Source organism: Sinohyriopsis cumingii, chromosome 18 (assembly GCF_028554795.1).
Source record: "Sinohyriopsis cumingii isolate HCF-2022 chromosome 18, ASM2855479v2, whole genome shotgun sequence".
Taxonomy (NCBI): Eukaryota; Metazoa; Mollusca; class Bivalvia; order Unionida; family Unionidae; genus Sinohyriopsis; species Sinohyriopsis cumingii.
Genome location: NC_142978.1, coordinates 27019376 through 27043656, shown reverse-complemented (window position 1 = coordinate 27043656; position 24281 = coordinate 27019376). Strand labels below are relative to the sequence as shown.

The 24281-nt window shown below is 33.9% G+C and overlaps 1 protein-coding gene across 3 annotated transcripts in view; it reads left to right on the top strand.

Moving 5' to 3' along the window:
• The window catches only part of LOC149776268 (nostrin-like), a 136389-nt gene that overhangs the window by 89754 nt on the left and 22354 nt on the right, over positions 1-24281 (top strand). For all 3 annotated transcript variants that reach the window (XM_089942701.1, XM_089942700.1, XM_089942702.1), the window contains 3 exons: positions 8955-9074; positions 10875-10983; positions 19004-19092. In XM_089942701.1, the coding sequence (XP_089798827.1) occupies positions 8955-9074; positions 10875-10983; positions 19004-19092 (318 nt within the window). The remainder of the gene's footprint in view (positions 1-8954; positions 9075-10874; positions 10984-19003; positions 19093-24281) is intronic.

Below are 24281 nucleotides of genomic sequence, written 5' to 3'. Positions count from 1 at the left end.
CCTAGACACAAGACTATTGAGGATGAGAATTTCAACTGCAGAAGTGGATTTGTCAGTTCAGAATTATAGATTTATGCAGACATGCATATTTTAACCAAAAATTGGATGTCCACAACATCTATAGGATGTCCATTAAATTTTGTAGATATCTACTCAATCTAGTAGAACTCACGGATTTTATTATAGCTTTAGTAGGTTTATGGCACCCATAACTGATCTGATTGGTTGCATTCTGAGAGTTGACACACTAAACAAAAAGATGGGAAACTCTGTGACACCGTAAACCTGACCACAGCTGATGTCAACTGCATACCTTTATCCATACAAAATACAATAGTAAAATTGCACAGATATTTAGCCAGGCATAAGAACAAATGAAAGTGTAACAGAAAAAATACCATGTTTAAACTTCTTGAATATATCCTAATCCCAGCTCCACGCCTGAGTACATAAGAAAAATTGCCTGATTACAATGCACATGCATATTTATCAACTACATACATGCAAGCCTACACACATGGAGAAATTATATACTGTTCTGCATGTAGAGGTGTCAAGTTTTTGTATTCTCAAATGATAATTCATAAAAGTGCTAGTTTATTAGTTTGTCTTTGTTTCCCTTTAATTTTCATACTATTTCTAAGACCAATTTAAATAAATTAAAGAAAGTAGCATAAAAATTAAAAAAATGAAAAGTCCCATCTTTTCACAAATTTCATAGACATTTTTATGTAAGATATCACTTATTGAAATATCATGATACAAGGGCAAAATAGATCAAATAAGATGTATACATAGATTGTTGATGTTGAATTTATGAAACATTGTTAAAGGAGAATCATTTAGAAAAATTTTTGTTAGTAAATAATTATGATGAACGTTTCTGTAAAGAGAAACAGGAGGTGGTGGGCTATTGTTTTATGTGTAATAAAGAATTGTTATTATAGAAAACAGTGTGAAGATCCTGAACTGAATGAAATGGAATCGGTTTGGATATAGATTTCTCTGCAGAATTCCAAGCCCTTTCTTATTGACTTCATATACAGGCCACCCACATCCTGTATAATTGGAATACATATTTTGAATTAGAAATAGAAAAAGTTCTGAATAATGACAAAAACTCTTGCATTCTTGGTGATATTAACAGGGTTTTACTATAATAAACAGATATGTAAATGCTGTACTGATTTGGAACCTTTTTTAGTTAATTCCTTACCCCCTGGAAATTGTTTCAATTATTACCTGAAATGGGAGTATAAAGTGCATTTTTGGGGTTATTTTTGAATGGATCCATACATATCTGTTTCTAAGAGATTTTCATGTAATTGGATGCTTAGGAATATACAAGACGTTTTTGATTGGCTATTTAGGTTGCACATACTAGGTAGAAGTGTGAAAATTGTACTTGGCTTTTTGTTGGTTTTTGTTTTTGTTCTTTATATTTGACTCAAGATTTTCATGTCCTGGACCCATTTTACCCCAAATCTGAAACCTATTTGGCTATTTGCAAAGATTTATCTTTGTGCAGTTTAGACCGGTCTAATTTAGATCCAATGGAGAAAAAAAATCTATAATCTGAACATGAACTCCAGTTCCAAAACTGGTAATTTTTGGCCTGAAAAAAAGAAAAATATACAAAATTACACGAGAAAAAAATCAACATTATTTGATATCATCATACAACTGCATCTTGACCATTTTCTGTAATACCATCTGTATCCTAATTGGTGTTGATGTTACAGAGTTTGTAATTAGGGTACTGTGTCAAGACACATTAACATGGCAATTGTGGTTATGAGTTAAGGAACCCACTAGAATAACAGACAAATTCAAGATTCCTTGATGATCATCCAGAAAAAGTTTTTAAAGTTTGTGCTCATAAGATTGGGTCATCACTATGTCATTCTACTGACACACAAAAGCAAGGAATGAAAGTAATAAAAAGCATCTGTAGAAAAAAAATCTTGCATCTCTTTTAAGAATTTGAACATCAAATTTCTAATGGATTTGGAACAGATTCTATGGGTATCCCAGTGTAACAATATTTAAAGGCAAACTTAATATCTAAAGTATTTGGATAGACTTGTTTTGGAATGTATTCATTCAACATTCATCATAACAAAATGTTTAGAATAAAACATAATCATCAACCAGCAGTAATGGATGTTGTTAAGAAAGGAGACTTCTTTAGGTAGTGAAGAGTATAAAATTTGGAGAAATAAAGTAACAAAGATGTTTACACAGGCTAAAACAAAACAACACATTATCTTCCCAACTCTTTCAAAGTTGATTGAAAAGCATGTGCATGAGTCATTTATGATTTATCTCACTGATAACATATTTTTTATTTTAATAATTGAATATTCCATGAAGTCGTGTTACAGATTGCTTCATGTGTCTTCTTGTCTTATCATTCCACTAATACTTACATGTGAAACTTGCATTTGATTTCTTTTTTGTTTTGTTTCTTTAAAGCAGAATATCTCTCTCAGCCACAGTTTTTGAAATCACTGCACCATTCAATTTTATGCATATTGTGAAGTGTCTAAATGTTGTCATGAGATTCTTTGCTCAGATATGTATCCTTCATTTCTTGCAATACATTTATGTTAATGCATTTTAGAGTGCAGTTCTTTGAATATTATAAGGCATAAAATAAGCATTCTGCACTGTCTGCAGTAGTACAGCCAATTTGTAAGTTCCAAGTGATGCAGTGGATGTCCGCTATTACATAATTATATTGCTATGATTTACCCATGGGGGTGATGCAGTGGATGTCCGCTATTACATAATTATATTGCTATGATTTACCCATGGGGGCGATGCAGTGGATGTCCGCTATTACATAATCATATTGCTATGATTTACCCATGGGGGCGATGCAGTGGATGTCCGCTATTGCATAATTATATTGCCGTGATTTACCCGTGGGGGCAATAAAACTTTATCAATCCATCATGAGCCATGATATGGACATGCACGACGATTACCATATTTGGTCTATGATGGACAACAGCGTGGATAAATTAATTTCCATCGCAAAAAGATGGATTTTTAAACAAATCTACAATGCTTGTACTGTTTTCTACCATTTTCTCACATGTATGACATAGTATTATGAATCTGTGGTCACAAACTAATAAAAGAAAGAAGTAAAACCATCAAGTTTTGCAAAACATACACTATTATGATATGAATCCAGAATAATCCTGATAAAATTTTATGTAAGTCCTAAATGAATAAAAAGTTCTGTATAAATTTCAAAAAAAAATGTAGTGGACCATGAAGAATCATGATGCTGTCAAGATGGCATCATCCTGAACTCCTTCGAATAATTCACAACAGTACCAAAATAATATTATAGTCCAAATAATGAGCACTTTCTAGTTCCATAGTCCAAACAAATGGTTTTCCTGTTCTATAACAAACATAAAACACGACTGCAGACTTGCAACAAGAACACAAGAAATGAGGATGACTCCAAAATCAGAATGAAACTGACTACTCAGTTCTCCCTTTATATACACCATCTATTGTGACTATATTTTGCAATAGACCCCACATAATGGAACTTACTATTCATTTTATGCCAAACCGGCCTATTCATGTGACCTAGCCCAACCAATGGAAATTTATTGAATCCTTCTAGAAATGTTGAAACCCCATCAACCAACAAGAAATTAAGCCATAGGTGCCATTAAGTCTTATTATGAGGATTATTAATTATAATTGTCAACACATATTTATTTATAGATCCTCTGAAACACTAAACTCTCTAGACACCCAGGTCATGTAGGCAAAATTTAACTAAAGATATTCTGTACAATTTACAACCATGAATAAAAATCAGATAAAATCATGTACAAGGAGTTACAAAAAATACAGATATATATATAAATTAATGTAAATTTATAATATGTAACTTTAAACCAGTAAATGAGAAAGTGTTGATTATAGGTAGCAGAAAACTGAATGGCTTCTCTGATAGATATATTGTTTGGGTTGACCGCTTGAATAAAAATGCACAGACAATGAAAACTGTTTAAAAAATTTCAGGATAGGATATATCACACTTCTTTGTCTCACCCTCAAGAGCATGTTGAGACATAAAAATTACCTTTCTGGTAACTGTAGCATCATTGTCATCAACATTAGAATTATCATTAGCATCTTGAACATGAATAACACCATTTTCATCATCTTTGTTTATGTTTTATGTTGAAGTTTTTGCAAAGTAGATGGGCTGGGATATGGATATATCATTGCAATTTGAGAGACTGTCATCCTTGGAAACCCTATTTTATCACATGGAATAAAATGTGCCATTAATATTTTTGTCAGTTGTTATAATGATTAGGTTTCCTTAACATAGTAAAAATCTTTGTGTTTTCAGTTCATTTAGAATATGTTAAACAAGTTGAATGATTTTTATCATGCCTGGCCAATATGCTCAGTGAGCTTCTGGTGCATCCCTGCATCTTTCATCTGTCTCTCTGTCAAAACATGCCTGTGTTCACTCTAGAGACTTCATTTCTGAGCAGATTTTGTTCACACTTGGTGTGTAAGTTTATATCATGAAGATCTTGGATGAGTTCAGTTATGAATGTTAGCATTACATATCAATAAGATGATCTATAATCTGCTTGGTTGTGCGTATGAGCACTCCAAGGGCCATATTTTTGACAGATTTGATGTGTAAGCTTAAATCAAGAAGTCCTCGGATGGGTTTATGAGCAGCTGGCAAACATATTAATGGGGTGTTATTCCATCAGATTGCCCGAGTTTGTGAACTCTCCAGAGGCCATATTTCTGATCACATTTTGTATGCATTGCTTCTATCATCTAAATCTAAGTTGCATTTGATTATGAGTGACATCTACATGTATTCCTAAAGTGATCTTGCATATGATTGGCTGAGCTTGTGAACATTCTTGAGGCCTTTTCTGATGGGATTTTGATCCGAGTTTTTGGTATGCTAGCTTATTTTATCGAGATCTCAGGCAAGTTTGATTATATGACATCCATGCATTATTAGTGAGTTGATCTGGCATCTGATTGGATGAGGTTGTAGACACTCTAGAGGTTGTATTTTCCTGATGAGATTGGTATTTAATCTCATCAGAACTTCAGTTTGATTATGAGTCACATCCATATACATTAATAAGTCAATCTTCTGTCTGATTCTCTTGTGAACACTCTAGAGAGCATATTTCTTTTTATTAGATTTGGTATATAAGCTTAATATATGATCATAACCTAAGATAAGTTTGATTATAAATGACATTCATGCATATTGATAATGTATTCTTGAATCTGAATGGCTTGGCTTGTTAACACTATTGAAGCCATATTTCAGATCATATAAAGAGCAGATATGGTATGTAAGAGATCTCAAGTGAGTTCACTTATGAGCAACATCCACTCATACTAATGATTTGGTCTTGTATGTGATTGGCTGAGATTTTGAACACACTAGTGACTATTTTTTCTGAAAAGATTTGGTTTGGAAGCTATTTTCATCAAGATCTCAGAAGAGTGTTATCATATTACTGAGGTGATCTTGCATCTGACTTGATGAGCATGTGAACACTCTAGAGGCCATATTTTTTTATCAGATTTTTTTATATCAGTTTATATCATCCAGATCTCATATGAGCTCAATTATGAGTGACATCTACATATATTTATGAGTGATCTTGCGTCTGATTGGCTGAACTTATGAGCATTCTTGAGGTCATATTTGTTATCAGATTTGTAAGCTTATATGATCAAAATCTTGGTTGGGTTCATTTATGAGTGACATCCACTCATAATAATGAATAGGTCTTGCATCTGATTGGCCAAGCTTGTGAACACACTAGAGGCTATACTTCTGGTCAATTTATATATATGTAATTTATTTTATTAAGCTCTCAGGTGAGTTTGATTATGAATGACATCCACAGATATTATTGAGGAGATCTTGCATTTGATTGAATAAGCTTCTGAAGACACTAGAGGCCATATTTCTGATCAGTTTCTTATCAGTTTTGATATGTAAGCTTCAATCATCAGGACATGAAATGAGTTTGATTATGAACAACAGCCATGCATATTAATAAGGTGATTTTGCATCTAATTGACTGAATATGTGAACATATTAGAGGCCATATTCTGATCAGATTTTGTCATATCTGGCATGTAAGCCTGTGTCAGAAAATATATCAGCTGAGTTTGATTATTAGCAGTAGGTGATTAACTAGATTTGTGAACACTCTAGAGACTGAACTGATTTTGCCCTGTAAGCTCATGTCAGGATCTGAGATGATTATGATTATAAGCAAGATCCAGGTTGATTGGATGGTGTGAATGAAACCCACTACCTTCTGATTAAGAGTTCAGTGCCTTAACCACTGAGCCACTGCAGTTTCCTTTTTGGGGCATCTCAATGATTTCCAGGTTATGACTTCATGGGCAGGGTCACAGAGGGGTAAGGGTAAACCCAGGAATCTGTGCTGACTGCACAAATTAACTCCCTGTTTAATGATAATTGTATATACTTTAAGGGTAGGGCTGTTATGTATATTTAATTTGTATTATTTGTTGGTTTTTCTTAATGATTATATGTTTTATTTATAGGTTACTGCATTTGTATGGGAAAATATGAATGAGTTTTTCGGATGGAATACTGCATGACCTTGGGAGTGCAGTATATCCATCTGACAAAATGAGCTCATATTTTTCCATACAAATGCAGTAACCTTTTTATTATATGCTCATTTTCTTATTCTACCTAATGCTTAATTATATTAACAAAATACACTACAAGAAACAAAGTAACTGAATATATGCCGTATTCCAAACTAAAAACACAAGCACAGATTCATCATTACGCAACAATATTATTACTGTGCACATACCTCCGACCAGATACATTTGAACTTAGTTGCGCACTAGACATAACATTTGAAAGAAAATAGCGTGTCTAGTTAAAATAGTTGAATGCACAATGCATCAACTTTTCCTTTTGATCTGGAACGAATAAAATTTGGTATTTTTTTCTCAATTCTACGAAATTTCATGATCATGGACTGGATTTATATGTGACTATTCCACATGAAATATATCAGATTGAAGAAACGAGGGAGAAGCATGTTGACATCTCCAAATGTGTTTCTGTTTCTGTCATTGAATGTTTGAAATCATAATTTGGGAAAAATATGAAGTCTTTCAATTGCAATTATCAAAAAGACGCTATGGAATTTAATGCTTATTTCATTTTGGGTGCAGTAAGGAGGATGTAATTGCACTTATGTTCAAAATTACAGTACAATTTCAAAATATGTAATCAAGATTGAGAACCTATGACATGGCTCATGTAATTCGGATTTGCAGAACAAATAAAGTACAATTTGAGGAAATTCAGGATGTAAAACTTTTATATATTTTTTTGCTATTCTTATCACCAGCTAAAGAAGACAGTTTATGCCTTGTCACTTGCATATTATTTGTAAGGACTTTTCTGGCATCTACTGTATAACCAGCCTAAATCTGAAACATTGTATCAAAAAAGTTAATGCGGAATGTGCCAAAGCAGTTGGTCTGTGGCAGTCCACAAAACATCTGCTTTACTTCATTCAGAAACAAATTTAATCAACCAAAATGTTAAGCACCTACTACGGGAGTGTACATGATTTGTTTACAAATCAAAAGTGCTAGCGTCTGCATCTCTTGTTTGTTTATTATTGTTAGTCTTATTGTTGTGTTCAGATTTTCATTCAGGCAAAATTAATTATTCACATTATTCTTCACTGGAAATACAGTGTACTTATTACTAATATTCTTTGATTGCTACATTAATTTGGAATTTTGTGCATTCAGACAAGAATATTTTTGGATTATATTACTGTAATACATCAAAAGACTGTTAGTATATCATCACAATTCAAGCCACTGACACTATACCACATCTGAGACTACCGAGACATCAACACATTTACCATTGGAACTTATTTGGAATGTCACTGGAATTCAGTTGAAACTTTATACATTTGGACTTGTGATAAAACCTTTAAGACTATTTGGGATTTAATTCACAAATACTGTAACTTCTTTTTTTTAAATGTCACTTTTGTTTTGTAGGGAAATAAATTATTTGTTGAATTTGACAAAACTTGTTGGTTATTGCTCTTTTCTGTTACTTAGTTTAAGTCCATAGAGTTGTAACACATTTTTTATATTAGGAATTGGGGCCAAGTCTCCATGGGCAAGAAGTGATCCAAAAGACAGGGCTAGTTGTGTATATGCCTTGCCCATTTTATTCTGAGAAAGTGATCATATATATATATATATATATATATATATATATATATATATATATATATATGGTCTAGAATAGATAATAAATATGTGGCAGTTATCTTCGTCAAACTTTTCTTTTGCCTCTGCGGTTTCAATATGTGTGTGATTAAGTGTCATACATCAAGTACCAGGTGAGTGATATCAGGTCTTCTTGGGGCTATGTGAGCTGCGATAAACAATACATCAAAATTGATCAGTGTATTTCAGAAGTGTGACAGAAAATGAGTGAAAATACAATATTTAATTATTCTTGTTATGTGATGTTATATAAATGCCTAAAAGCACATTCAGACATCTCCAACATCATATTTATGTCTGATATGACATCTTGATATTAAATGTGTTATTTCAAAAGTATGATTTGTACATGAAATGTGTTATCAGTAACATGTCATACTGTATAATCCATGTATCCAGACAAGTCTTTTTTAAGCTGTGAAATATATAGAGGTGAAATACAAAATTAAAAATAATTAAAACATAAATCTGTCACAAATGAGTACTTTACACTTTTCTTATAGAGTTAGTTTTTGCTCTTAGATTCACTGTGCAGGCTGTTTTACTTCATGCGAAATGTATGCTTTTTTAATTTAATTATCTATTTTACCTTTCAGAGTTGTGATAAACTTCATGAAGCAATATTGTCGGTTGATATGAATGGTGATATTAAAACTGTGGCCCAACAACGAGGCACCAGCAGCAATGTTCTAGAACAGTTTCTTATAGATTGCTATGTGAGTATGCTGTGTTGAATTGTTTATCTCTAGTACAGCCAAGTGCAAAATACAGTGAACAACCAGTGTATCATGCATTGAAACAGATGATATTTTGGCTGGCGACTGAAATTGATTGGTTCATTGCAAGGTTTGCTTTTGTCCATTTCAAACAATAACTAACTGATTACCTTTCATTGAAAAGACAGTGTTAAGTTCTGTTTTTGATGTTTCTCATTAAATTAAAAAAAGATAAGTCATCATTATGATATGATTTATGCTGCCCTTAAATATGCAAGAATAAGAGTTAAGTTTGCCCTTTTTGCAAATCAGGTGCCAGTCATTGGTGTAGTTCAAAATGGGCTATAGAGTTTGTTTGGGGTGAATAAAAGGCAATTGTTTACCTTTATGTGATAATGTGAATACTTGATTGGTTGAACTATTTTGCTTTAGCTTTGATCATCTAAGTGGAAAGTTTGAAAGCTGATGTATGACTGGAAGTGGTAATAAAATCACTTACAATAATCTCAAAACCTCTAATTTGAGGAATTACCTTTCAGCATAGAAGGTACCTAGGTAAAATGCCAGGGTACTCTGAGAGTTCATATGAAAATTATACAAAATTCAAAGTTGCATAGTTGGATCTATGGTTGATTCTCCACATTGACAATGCCATTTTTTTGGTTGTATATATGTTTTACTGGAACTCAGTATCCAAGTATGCAATGAGTATCTTTCACCATATTGAGCATGTCAGAAACAGTTCATCTTGAAATTTTTATTGGTCTCAAATAATTTAAATGAGTGATATTGAAAAGTTTGATTAAGATTTAGACACAATGTCACATTGTTGGGCATCAACTAATAAAATAATTGTCTTTATATGTTCTGGCAAGTAGTGAAATTCACTTGCCCAAATGTCCAGAGAAACTGTAAATATGTTATAGGCAAGTTGAAGTGATACTAATGTTTATATGCTTTGCAAAAGTTGATACTATTTGTAAATAGTAGTCAGTTCTTTTCATATATTGTCATGGAAATTAAATGAGTGGATCAGTATCCTTCATGTCATTTGCTTGTTCATACAGTTAGTTTTAACAAAAAGAAGTCAGATTTCAGTTGGCCTTGGGCAATTTGACAGCTGTTAATGCCTATCCCTGAGTCAGCATATTTTATGGTGTATTGAACCATTATGTAGTAAACTGAATTATTGCATACAGAATATATTTGCTTATACATCAAGTCCAGTAGCAAACTTAACAGACAGGGATCTACTGTTGTACAATGCACTGGCAGATCTGGGTCTATGCAGCTTGTTAGAAATAATCAGGTGAACTATAAATATAGATCCTGATGTGCTGGCATATTACATGCTCACTGATAAGGGTATGTGTTGTTTGTAGTTTGATTCCAACAAGCAATTTAAATTTTGTTTCTAAAACTTCACCAGAAAATGAAAAAGGTGAAAACATTTAAAACAGTTTTGACACATTTCCTTGAAATATATATGAGAGCCCATGCGCATGTATATTTACACCAACCATAATGTTCATCAAACCATAGTGATCATTGATGTTACAGATGAGTAACATCAACTTTACAAGCACACATATTTAGTTATTAATTCAAAACAACCATTATGCCAATAATCTAGTTTCCTTTAATTACAATATCAATTTCATCCCTCATGCCAATATTTTTTCTTCTTCATTACAATGCCAATTTCAGCTTTCATACCCAGTAATTTAGTTTCTTTCTATTCACTACAATATTAGTAATTAATTTAGTTTACTTTCAATACAATGCCAGTTCATATTCCAGGCAGAGGATAAACAGTTTACAATGAAAACAGACCACAGGAAATCAACTTTACAGCAGTATTTATTACATCTGAGACAGTCAATTGAAAGAGAAAAGAAAGGAAGAGAAGGTAAGATGAATGGAATGCAAAGAAATTAAAGTGATATACACTTACTGTACCATTTAGACAATTTATGTTTTAATGTAGAACTCTACATATTGAATAAAAGCACATTTATGCTATCCTATTTTCTTGTATTGTAATAAGATCATGTTCAGAAAATAAAAGTCAGTGAAATAAAATAAAGGATATCTACATTTGTTGATTAGATATAAGGAGATATTTCATGAGTGAAGTGAAAATTATGGTTTGATTGGCGAAGCTACAGGTGACTACATACTTGACAACCATTAAGCTTTTGGTATAATCATGCTTTTTTCTGCCTTAGTGTGTCTTACACTTGCCTGTACCTAATGTATTCTTTTCTGGTCCATTAAAAAATAATTTTAAAAAAATAAAGCAATAAAAAGACATGTTTTTCATTTTCATTATCATCTTTTTAATCCCAATCATATAAATTTCAGCATATTTTAAAAATATTGACTGCTGCAAAGAATGGCAAAAGAGCAAATTTGTCCTTTCTGTACCTACTTGTACTTCCCTTATTTTCTGTTTATAGCACCTGCATGACACATTTCCATGAAAACATGTTTCTTGAAACTTTGCCTCACAAATTCATTATACAGTGTAGTTGGGGATGATAGAACTCAACCACATTATAGATCTCACCGTGTTATAACCAACCACGGTAGTTGGGTTCATAGAACTCAACCACTTTATAGATTTCGCTGTGTTATAACCAACCACGGTAGTTGGGTTCATAGAACTCAACCACTTTATAGATCTCACCGTATTATAACCAACCACGGTAGTTGGGTTCATAGAACTCAACCACTTTATAGATTTCACCGTGTTATAACCAACCACGGTAGTTGGGTTCATAGAACTCAACCACTTTATAGATTTCACCATGTTATAACCAACCACGGTAGTTGGGTTCATAGAACTCAACCACTTTATAGATCTCACCATATTATAACCAACCACGGTAGTTGGGTTCATAGAACTCAACCACTTTATAGATTTCACCGTGTTATAACCAACCACGGTAGTTGGGTTCATAGAACTCAACCACTTTATAGATCTCACCGTATTATAACCAACCACGGTAGTTGAGTTCATAGAACTCAACCACTTTATAGATTTCACCGTGTTATAACCAACCACAGTAGTTGGGGTTCATAGAACTCAACCACTTTATAGATCTCACCATGTTATAACCAACCACAGTAGTTGGGGTTCATAGAACTCAACCACACTATAGATATCACCGTGTTATAACCAACCAAGTCAGTTAACTGATGAAAATGATGCACTTTCCTAAATTTTGTGGGGGAGGTAATAAAAGTGGGAGCAAAACTACGTGATTTTGATTAAATGAAAGCAAACTAGTCTGAAAAACTTGTATATAGACAACTTACATTTGTGTAGTACAATCCATAATCCATTAGGTACTGTACTTGTATATAATAAATCCATGAATTCGAGTATAGATCACATGTTATAAATTTCATATATGTCTCATATCCCATCAGAAAACACAAATAACACATATATATTACAAAAAATGGTAGTCCTCATTTTGATCTATATCTGATTGTCACTTAACAATTCACTACAATTGTCACAAATAGAACATGGATGTAGCTGTTTACATGGTACATGTACATGTACTTAAATTGGTCTAGATTATGGTCAGCTGGAGACAGAAATCTCTTGCTGAGGCTACCATGGGGGTGAGACTATTGATAGGGAATTGAAAACTTGAACAAATTAGAAAGTTAAACAAAATCTTTGCAAGATACCACCCCATCTTCAGTTAACTTGATGGCGTTTTATGCTGCCATTGGTAGCTACCATAAGTATACATTTTTCTGCAGAAATGAACCTTTCATGGTACAATAATCTTGTTCCATTCACTTTGGTAAATACAACAATCTATCAGATTCAATTACTTTTATTTAAAACTTGCTGCTAACTTCCTTTGATAAAAGGTTATTTATTTTTTATTGAAAATTGTAGTCGGCTTTCTTTGATGAATTAAACACCACATGTTATTGAAGGTACTGGTAAAGGACAGCTTTGGAGGACCAAACAGATGTATGTTTCTCATTGTGGCGGCAACATCAAATAACTGTAGAGTATTGATTGATACTGATTTTTTCTTCTTCTCATCAGTTTTCTTTGAAGTTTCAGCAAAACTATTGTTTCTGGTTACATTTTAAAAACAAAAGGAATTTGCTGTTGTTTTGTCAATTGTAGCAAATACTTTTCCTGCTTTCAAAAGTGGTTGATTGTACCTAGTCCCAATGGCATAGACAGACAAACAAGTAGATCTCTGTTATTGTTTGTGCTTTTTTTGTGTTATTTTTGTGTGTGTGTGTGTTTTTGTGACATTTCTAGTGACAATGATACTACCTTTCATGCATGCGTCAGAATTTGATTTTTTTTAAAAAAAGGCTAACAGACGTTGAATACACAGATGTTCTGTTCTGACAGGGATTACTACAGAAAATATAAGTGTTCCAAAGGATTTAATTCAATAAGCAAAAAGAAGAGGAATTTTACTTACCGTCCACTCACAGAGGTCAGTCAGAATAAACATATTAATTACGAGCGTGCAGCCGAGAATCCGATACTATTTTGTCGGAAAGATCCATTGTGAGATAATATTTTGTCCAGTTGATCTCCTCTACCAAAAATGTTTAAGAAAACAAAATACCAAGATCATACAGTATACAGTACTCAGTCCAGATGTCAGAATAAGCAGATTATGATATAACTATGCGCTGTTGAGGTGGTTAGTCAGTATGAACAATGAATTTGTTTATCTAACAATATATAAATTCCAGTGCATTTTATATCAAGTTTGTGGCTTCCTTTCATGGTGCCTCTGAATTTCTTCACTCCAAATCCGGGTTACAGGTCTAAACAGTCAACAGTGTCTGGGGTGGGTGGGTGAATAACCAGATAATATATTTTGTTGCCAGTAATGAAAATAAGTCGCAACTTTCAACATCGGCAAATTTTTACCTGTTATTTTCTTACTTTCACAGAGAAGAAACTCTTTTCGTGTACGAGATAAATACATATATATGAAATTGCAGGAACCACTGCACGATCTTCTTCTGTTAGAATTCTCTGATCCCCAGAAATGATAATAAACTTTTAAATGTTACTTTTTGTACTTTTAAGAAAGAAAGAAAAAAAAATTTGTATTAGAAAAGTACATGTATGTGAAATTTCGGGAGCCATGTCACAACTGTGTTATATCCAAATTTGTGTTATAACATAGTGTGCTGTGGCGTGTTCACAATGTATTAATATTGTTAGGTAACGTATTAGCCTTTAATTTTGAAGAAATGGTGCCAAGTGTTATGCAAAACGGGCTTTTAAAGTGTGACTTTTAGAAGTTATATGACTGGATCTTTTTAAACTTCAGAACATGACAGATCAGAAAAAGGACAAACGAGCACTGCTTTACAAATTTGAAAAAAGAATATGAAAGTGATACAGCATTCTGATTGAACACTTTGTCATACTCATTGCAGAATTTGTAGACTTCATGGTCATTCAGTGAAAGTTAGACATGTAGACTCATTAAAGTGATAGCTGAATATAAATAATTAGTCAGCATATTTTGTGTTTGTATTCAGGTTTGCATTCAAATAGATTTAGCCAATTTTTGTCAATTGACACTGCAGATCTCTTTCTATCCCGATAAAGTTCTGCCTATACAGTTTGCTTACACTTTGTCTTCGTCACATGTTTAGGTACTGGCACGGGGAGTCTAAGTTTGGGCTATAATATTTTGTTTGTGCAAGTCTCTAGTGCTTATAAAAACACCTAATGTATGTGTAATTCCATTATGAATGGGTACATATTCAGGAGTTTCTATTCCAATGTCTTTTGTTTGTACAGGCGGTCTGTGGGCCTTTTTCCCTACATGAAATTGCCTCATAATGGATATTGTCACACCTATTTTGTAATTGTCTATAATGGTTGCCTCAGTTCCTTTTTATGTGAAGGTGTTTTTGTGTAATATAGAAACTTGTGTAATTTCTATATAGTTTCCGCTCTGATTGGATAAGTACAGTTAAGATTTCTATACATGTTTTACTCTGTCTTGTCATGCTCATGTATGTTTTTATAGGTGACACTTGAGTCATAACATTCCATCACATTTAAAGATCACTTAGTCACTCGCATGAGTAGCCTATGCGACTTTGCAAGCTTGGTTTGGGCTACAATATTGGAATGTATGCAGGTCTATATGTTCTTAAGAAGCTCCTTATATACGTATAATTCCATCATTTCTGGGACCATACAGGTGAGTTTACCTTACCATAGCATCCTTTGCCTTGGAACACCATGCTTCTTTGATTCTACCTGTACATGTCCTTGACCTTTCCTACAGCTAGCAGTTTAATTGAGATCATCTGCTATCACATTTTCACAGGTATCCATCATTTGGTTTAGCTCTGCGCCCCCTCCCCACTTTATTCAGTCATCTTATGGGCATGCCCACAGGTTTATACTTCTCCTCCATACAGGTGGTATTGTCATTATATTTTACCTGTACACTTCATTGCTTTATTAGATTTTATCAGTTTCTGGGTCAGCCTGTTAAGATTTAGCTCTGCACGGACATTGCATTCTGAAAGACAGGTACAGGTCTACAGTTTTATATGTTTTGCTGAATTTGTCTTACAGATTAGAACAATGGGCAAAGTGCAGAAACACAGCTCAGGATGAAGACATCACCAGTCTGCATGTTGACCTTTCATCAGTTTGAGAGGTTCTTACGGACAAGATAAATCATCTTACTCTTCAGCCACGATGTGCCAGACATTGACAGACTCTGAGTCACCATTGTTGGCAACTCAGTCTACATTGCTTACAGGGGTTACAGGGGTTCTACTTGATTCCTACTATGGAATAGCGAGGGACAGAGCTAACATACAGCCAAGTTCATTCACACTCAACAGATACACAGACAGGTTACATAGATCAAACTTCCCATAACCCATCCCAACTGATGATCCTTTTGATATCCTCCCCACACAGATGGCCTGTTTCTGTTGTGACTGGCCTAGATCATATACTAGGGATCACAAAGGACCAAAACATCAGTATTACTGTTTCAATCACTAATAGCTTATTTTCCAGTATGTCAAACCCGACTTTAACAGATGTGCATGGACCCATGTAACCTTCATGCCATCTTCAGTCACTCATTCGGCACAATGCCATGAATAGTTCCTCACATCTCAACAGATGTCGCTTTGCTATTTCTCTACACTCTACCACGAAAAGAGACTACTCAGTGACTGTCTTGAAGTCACAGTTTCTAATTCAGAGCATTCTGCATGTTTAGTGAGCGACAGATCTCATCACTTTTTGCCAGGTAAGTCTCAAGCATTACAGGGGACCATAATCTCACCTTGTGCAACCAAGATGATGTTTGTTCTCTACTGCTGTGATCTGTTCTACATCATCTGATGGGACAGGATGATTCAGCCTTCTGAGCTTTAGACCCCCAGAGTGTTGTTCTCCTTCCAGTCCATCAACAACCTGGACCAGAGCTCTATTATTTGTTGATCTTACGACAAAATGGAAGAGTCTGACTTTAATTACTTCCAGTCTGGGAGAGTTACTGACTTTCTGACCCTCTTTCATCAACAGTTCAGTGTCGATTCTACCTTTGCCACAAACCAGTCATTCATTTGGAAGCCCCAGCAGTTTACAGTGATATTGCTGCTTTGGGGATGACAAAGCCACACTCCATACATATGGACCAGATGGCCTTTGATGAAATACAACACTTTAGTGTGCAATATCGTTGCCATGGCTTTGATGTTGGACTTTCGTGTCTATGGCTATCTTCCAACATGCAGAATGTAGCTTACCTTCTCTCACTCTGAATACCTCAGGGCATTCATGGAAGTCAGTCTCAGGAATGGCCCAAGTGCTGAACAGAACCACTCAGTACACTTTGGCCAATGCCATAACTGTAGCTACATATTTACAATTGCACTGTCCTGAAGGATCACCATAAGGCCAAGCTGATAGCACAGCCTTTATAATCTAACCTTCTGTTTGATGACTAGACTAAAAAAGTCTGCAAACAATCCAACTAGGAGACCAATTTCACTTCCTCTCACAAACACAGTATTGATACAGGGATAGTGCAGGATATCAACAAAAAGACCCAGGAGCCACTTATAGGACACGAACCTTTAAAAGCTGTCCTATTGAAACTCCACCCAGCGAAAACCACAGTTCTCACATACCTATCATTTGTTCCAGACTTTTCTTGGTCCCAAAGGCAAATGTCACTCTGGTTATCAGCCTAAGTGCCCTCAATCAATTCATCCATGCCCCTTGGTTCTCAATGGAAAAATCACAGCACACTTTGAATGCCATTGAGGAGGGAGACTTTGCCATCAGTGTGGAGTTAAACAGTGCATACCTTCATGTTACATCTAACAAGACATGATCACCTTTGTTACCAATCAGGACTATTCGTCAGCAAGGAAAAATCCAACCTAGTACCATTTCAACAATTTGATCACCTAGGTATGGAGTTCAATACACAGGCAACATATTTCATCTCCCAAAGGATTGGGCATTGAAATCCAAACCATGGTATCACCTTCACATATCAATAAATTCTGGAGATGATAGCCATTGTCAAAGCCTTTCACTGGTGGCAGGAATATTTCCATGGCAAGCGAGTTCTCATTCTCTCTGTCAACTCTACAGTCTTACAGTGGTGATTTATTTCAAATGACAAGGAAGAACCAAGTCCCAAGACCTTTGGCTCTGCTGTGGGACTTTCTAAAGTGGTGTTGTCAGCAACAAATCCATACACAAGTTCACCATATCCCAGTTCGTGCTTTCAAGTGGTACCTTAATAGAATGGAGCCTTTGAGTCGAAGGAGATCACGCCTCATTCAGCTTCCCAAAAAAGGACAGGAGGATGTATCAAAACAGACTATCTCATCCTGGATTGAGTGGGTTATTCACCTGTCATATAGAGAAATAACCCCAGCTCAATTTAATTTATTATCCATTTTGGCTCACAAGGTTGGAGCAGTTGCCACCAGCCAAGCAATCAACTCATTTGTTTGCTGTAGGTATAGTAAGGTGTCATATGTAATGTAAATTTAGTAAATATGGAATGGAAATATGTGTAGTAAGATTGCATCTGAAAGGTGATGTAGTTTGTTTGTCTACAGTTTTATGCAGTAAGACATAATATATAGCGGGAAATGTCAACATTTCATGTACTAGTGATATGTTTTGTTTGTTTAATACATATATATTAAGAGATATTTTAGAGAAAGAAGTTCATATTCTCAGTTACTTTAAGTATTGATATATATTTACCAAACATGATGTGTACTTATGTTAAATTAAAAAATAGTCTTAAATACAATGTTATTTATTATGAAGATTTTAGCATTAGATGCTGAGAGTTGTCACTTATTTCAAAATTTTCTTGTTGCATTTATTTAATTTATTCAAAAGATTTATATTTTGTAATATGGTGTAGTGAGTTTTCTTAAATATTTCCATTGTTAGTTCAAGATAGAAATAATTACTAATATAAAATGGGGGTCCTGTTGAATGCTGTGTGACCTTGTTTGGTGTTCTGGGCTTTAAAAAACCCTCCACTATTTAAGTGATGCTGTCACATAATGAATCAGCAGATCTAAGTCTGTGCAGTTTGTTAGAAGTAAGCAGTAGAACAAGCATTATAGACACTGATCTGTGGGCACATTATGTACAGACATATAAGGGTCAATGTTGTTTGCAGTTGTATTTACCAGCTTGAATGCATATATATATATATATATATATATATATATATATATATATGGTACATTTTATCTCAGGCTTATTGTTTTATATTGTCAAGTCCTTAATTTAACATAACATAAAGCTCACTAGAGGTAGCTGACAGTTTGCATTGACAAGTCAGATTTACACCATTACAAATGTTTATTTCCTTGTTATTCACCAGGTGTGGAGAAACTTTTAGAGGTTTACAAGGAACGACCAAATTTTGCAGATAAGGATGCACAGGAAGATACCAGACAAAGAATTTTGCAGGTAAATTTTTTTAACACTTTTATTCCATTTTTTGTCATTTAAATTCCAGTATGCAATATCTCGTATATAGATAACACTCACAAAGAAAGTCACCCTTAACAATATGTATCAATTAGTATATGTAGTGTTTGTTCCAATTATTTTATTGGTTATAATCAATAATATTTAGGTTTGATTTAACCAATAAGATAATTGATTGTGAAACTCCAAAATGGATTGTATGGAAAGGGAAACTGCTTCTTTTTAGTTGCATGCAAAACACAAAATTTAGTAAAACTCCTGTATAAACGGTAAGCTGTATAGGACTTCCAATGCACTTATTTTGATCTTAAATATTTGTTCCCTTCACGACTTACAAATATAAAACCATACCATACTCTGTAGGTGCACTTTTTCATAATTAAGGACATATAGTCATGATTACATGATTTTTCTGTTAGATTGTTGAGCTAACAAATTTTTAAAAATTTTGATTTTTTTTTAAAGTTTAAATCATTTGTAATATTTGTAAATAATGACAAACAAGAAAACCTTGTCTTTTTTAATTTAATTAATTGACACATCACATATCACAAGCCTTTAACACTATCAATAGAATCCCTCAAACAATTCTCACTTGCTGGTTGAATGGACAAAGACCTTATTTACATCAAGGCAATATGGATTAATTCTAAAGACATGTACTTTAGCCTGGTTTACAGAATGTATCATCTGTCACTATATACACATGGCTTGCCAGAATCCTGTTTTTGGAGGGTTTTTTTCATGCATGTTTTTGATCAGAACAATCAGTACTATTCAAGCAATTGTAGCTACAAATGATTATATTATGGTCAGTGGTGTCTGTCTTTGTTCTCATGATATGGTCATTAATAAACTGGATACTGGGTCCTACTCATATATATTGGCAGTAGTTATGATGCTTCCACTATGATAGGGATGATAAGGCCAGGAAGTTTGGAATACTCTACAGGTACTTTAGTCTGGTTTATAATTGAAAATATGAATTTATAAACATACCTACAAAATTTCAGGTACCGGTAGCCAGCCATCTGTTTCGTTTTTTTTGTTTTAGAATGTATAAGCAGTCATTGGATTAAATAAAGGTCAGTGGAGTTTATCCCCATTTTTGCAATGTGGTCATTCATAGCAGTGCCAAAATGCATATTTTGCCAAGACCTCATGGTCGCCAGTCGCTTTCAGCAGGTGGTCGCTCATAATAGAGTGTTTATATAATAAAATTGATCTGTGTGTTACGATTGTGGTTAGAAATGACAGGTGCTTGCTCATAGCAGAGGTTGCTCATTTCATTTTTTACTGTACTGGAATAAAGATGGTAAATATTCAGGAGCATTATTATTGAATATCCCGTAGATTAATTTGGCTTTTCTCAATCAGATTCGGTCTTCAGAGGTAATATTTTTAACTTACCAGCTAAATTTTCCTTTCTTTCTTTTTGGATTGATATTAGCCCAAATGCTCTCTTTTGAAGATATGCTAGCTTTGTTATGTTTTTACCCCCTACTGTTTTACAGTAGTCGAAATAGGGTTGTATGTAACTGTTATAAAATAGTTTTCTGTTTCTTTCTGGGAGAAAATGTGTTATCCTAATGAGAAGCCATAAACTTGAATTGACTTTTTAGCTGATATGTTTGATATGTTCAGTCCATGTCAGGTTATTATCTACCAAAAATACCAAGTACTTTATAATGACAGACCATTTGTAGTTTTGTATCCTTCCCTGTCAGACACATACCTGTCAGCTTTCCAGAACCCAGTTAGGAAGGTTGAATAATAAAAAAGGGAGATTAGGGCCAAAAATCAGGAGGGTTTTTTAAAGCCTGTTTTCACTAAATATTAATAAATCTTTCGGGTCCGGTATACATGAAATCCTCAAAGTACATGCAGTTTCGCCCTGTTATTTTCCCCAGGACTTGCCCTTTTTTCACATTCTGGTAGCTGTGACCAAAGTTTAGTCTTAAGGAAACATGCAAAAAAGCCAGTATGGCTAATTAACAGTTAATTCTTATCATTGCAGTTGTCATGTGAAAAGGACTAGCTTTTGACATGCTTCAAAGAAACCATGTTCTACAGTGTGTTATGTAAGCACCAGCAATTGATTGGCATATAAACGATGCCCTGTTTTGTTATAACTGATTAGTGCCTCAATATGCAGTCTCAAGTTTATGCATGTGGCAACTATTTTTCCCACCTTTTATATCCCACCTTATTTCCTTATTGTCAACTCATAAGGCATTTAACATTGTTTACATATTTACCAGCATTCTGAATCAGTTTTTAAGTAGCATGTTCTGCGTGTTCTTTATTCGTTCCTTCTTTTAATTTAATGACGGTAATTAATGTTTATATATATGGTACAGTAATGCCAGGTATTTACTTGTGTAAGTTTCTTTCATGGGAATGGAGATGTTACAGCATTCACAGTGATCATTCTTGGGATTGAAACTAATTGTTCACAATTTTATTGCTGTGTTCTTTTTTGTTGTTGTGATTTTCAGATTTTAGTATTGTTGTGGGGATAAAAAAAAAAAATCATATATTTACATGAATAATGTTTAAACTTAACATTCTGTTTGCTGAAGAAGAAATTCTTTATTATGTAATAAATATTTTGTCATAACAATGTTCACATGGTAATAAAATAGAACATGACTTCTTTGGATTGCTTATGATATATTTATTTATGTAGAATTATTTTTTAGGAGAAATCAAAATGAAGAAACATAATGTAATAAATAGAAGTTGTCTGCAAAAATCGGGAGATGTTATGAAATTGGGAGGTAGGCATGGAAGGATCCTAAAATATTGGGAGTTTTTTTTCTCCTGGCATGGGAGTTGACAGGAATGCAGACATAGTCAATCATTATTAAGATTTGTTCTTTTTTTGCTGTGTTGAGATAATTCTTTAGTTTCACCAGTATTTACCACCATGCCGTTGCATGTGCACCAGTTGTTCAGTTTGTTTAGGGCATCATATAAAGAAATTTCCAGTTCATTCTTTGTGTTTTGGATGTCTGGAAATGGTTTGTCATCTATACAGAGATCTGATGATAAAATTGAGCCCCCTAGTAAAAGTGGTAGGTTATTAATAAGTAATATAAATAGTATTGGACCCAGAATTGAGCCTTGTGGAACTCCATATCTAATTGTTCCAGATTCAGACAGAACATTATTTATATAAACATGTTATGTTCTCTCCCTTAAGTATGAAGTAAACCATCTAACTGTGCTTTCATCACATTGGTAAAGGATTTCATGATCCACCATGTCAAAAGCTTTCCTTAAATCTGGAAACACAGATCCTGTTATTCTACCTTGATCAAGTGCTTGAAGCTATTTATCAGCCATTGAGATCAAGGCAGTTTCACATGAATATTGGTTACAGTATAACAGCAAGTGTTTGGTTAAATATGACATGAACGAGTCATGGACACATTTTTCGATCAATTTTGACAAGTTTGGTAGCATTGAGATTGACCATTAGTTTTTAGTATCATCCTTATAACCAGATTTGTGATTAGGCATTACTTTTGCAGTTTTCCATATGTTGGGGACACATGAGGTTGCAATACTTAAATTGATTATGAATGATATACTATCTGAAAGAGCTGAGGCAAAGTTTTAATGAGTCGTGGACCAATCTTATTAAGTCCCTTAGCTTTCTTGGTCTTAAGTTCAAAGTTTTTTTTATATACTGGTGGGATAGAAAAATATACCTCCTTAGGGATTTTGCTCCAGCCAAACCATTTTAGTTCATTAAAGTTGTATTCTGTCACTGGATCCTTTAACTTTGTGGTAATGTTAATGAAAAAAATCATTGAAAACATTTGCGATGTCAGTATCATCAGTGACTATAACGTCATTTGCCAGAAGTGAGTGAATATTATTTGTCTGATCTTTTTGTGTTCCCCCATGTGTTCTATTTTCATGGAAAACTTTCCAAATAGAATTTGAGTTGCTCTTTTTGTTTTCAAGCATTTATTGAAGTTTTTGTTAGCTTTTTTAATCATACTTGTTATTTTATTTCTCCATACATTAGATTGTGCATGGTTTCCAATAGCCTTGAATTGATCTCATATTTTCATGGCATCTAGGATTTTAGTAGTAAGAACTTTATACAGGTCATCCAAAAATTGTTCTTCATTAAAATGTTTGATCGATCTGTAAGTGATAGTTTTGTGTGTATTTTTCTTATTTCTCTAGCATTTTACCTTTCTTGTAACAAAAAAGTAGGATAGTGGTCACTAAGACCAACATTCAGTACATTAACATATGCTACAATGTCTGGCAGGATGGTATAAATGTGATCAATAAGAGTGCTTGATATCTGTATTACCCTTGTGGGTTACTTTACCAGCTGGACTAGGCCTAATGATTCAATAAATTCCATTATTGTTCCTTATTTGAGTACTGACTAAGTCCTTATTTACATTGCTTAGTATATATGTTTTTTTTCTCCTGAAAAATAAAGCAAGGAATGGCATAGTATCCCTTTTTGTATCAGAACAAGACAATAGTTTTCAAGCATGTATCCTCCCATTTAGAAATTTAAATGGTCTCTCCCTAATATAACTTGGCTTCATTAGCTGTGACCAATGTAAACAAAATACAAGCGTCAGAAGATGGTGTCAGTTTCAACTTGGGAAAGGTGCTTTGCTAACTCACAAAGCCATCCAACTTAGCACTTGAAGCCATCCAGCTTCATGCATTGTACTTAACAGCTCAAATTATGATTCCATCATTAACATTGGAAGTTTGGAAATTATTCCTAATTAATTTGACCTCAGCATAATGTTGAAATGAATAACAATGTGGAAAAATTGTCAAATCTCAGATTTTATAGAAGAAGAAAAAATCATTTATATGGTTCTGATGTATCAGTCACCTAATCATAACATAGATCTAACTCTTTTTTCAATGCAAACCTTTCCAGTAGTCTAAGTGGTTAGAGTGTCCACCTTGGATGCACGAGGTCGCAGGTTTGAACCCCAGTTGAGTCATAACAAATACTTTTCAAAAAGGTACTAGCAGTGGCTTCACTTGGCACTCATCTTGAAGAGGTTATTGTTAAGACTGGATTGCATGATAATATGATTGGGTGGGACATGATGCCACATGTCTGTGGCATGATGCCCTAGTGCTAGATAAAGTGTGATACACACAAGACT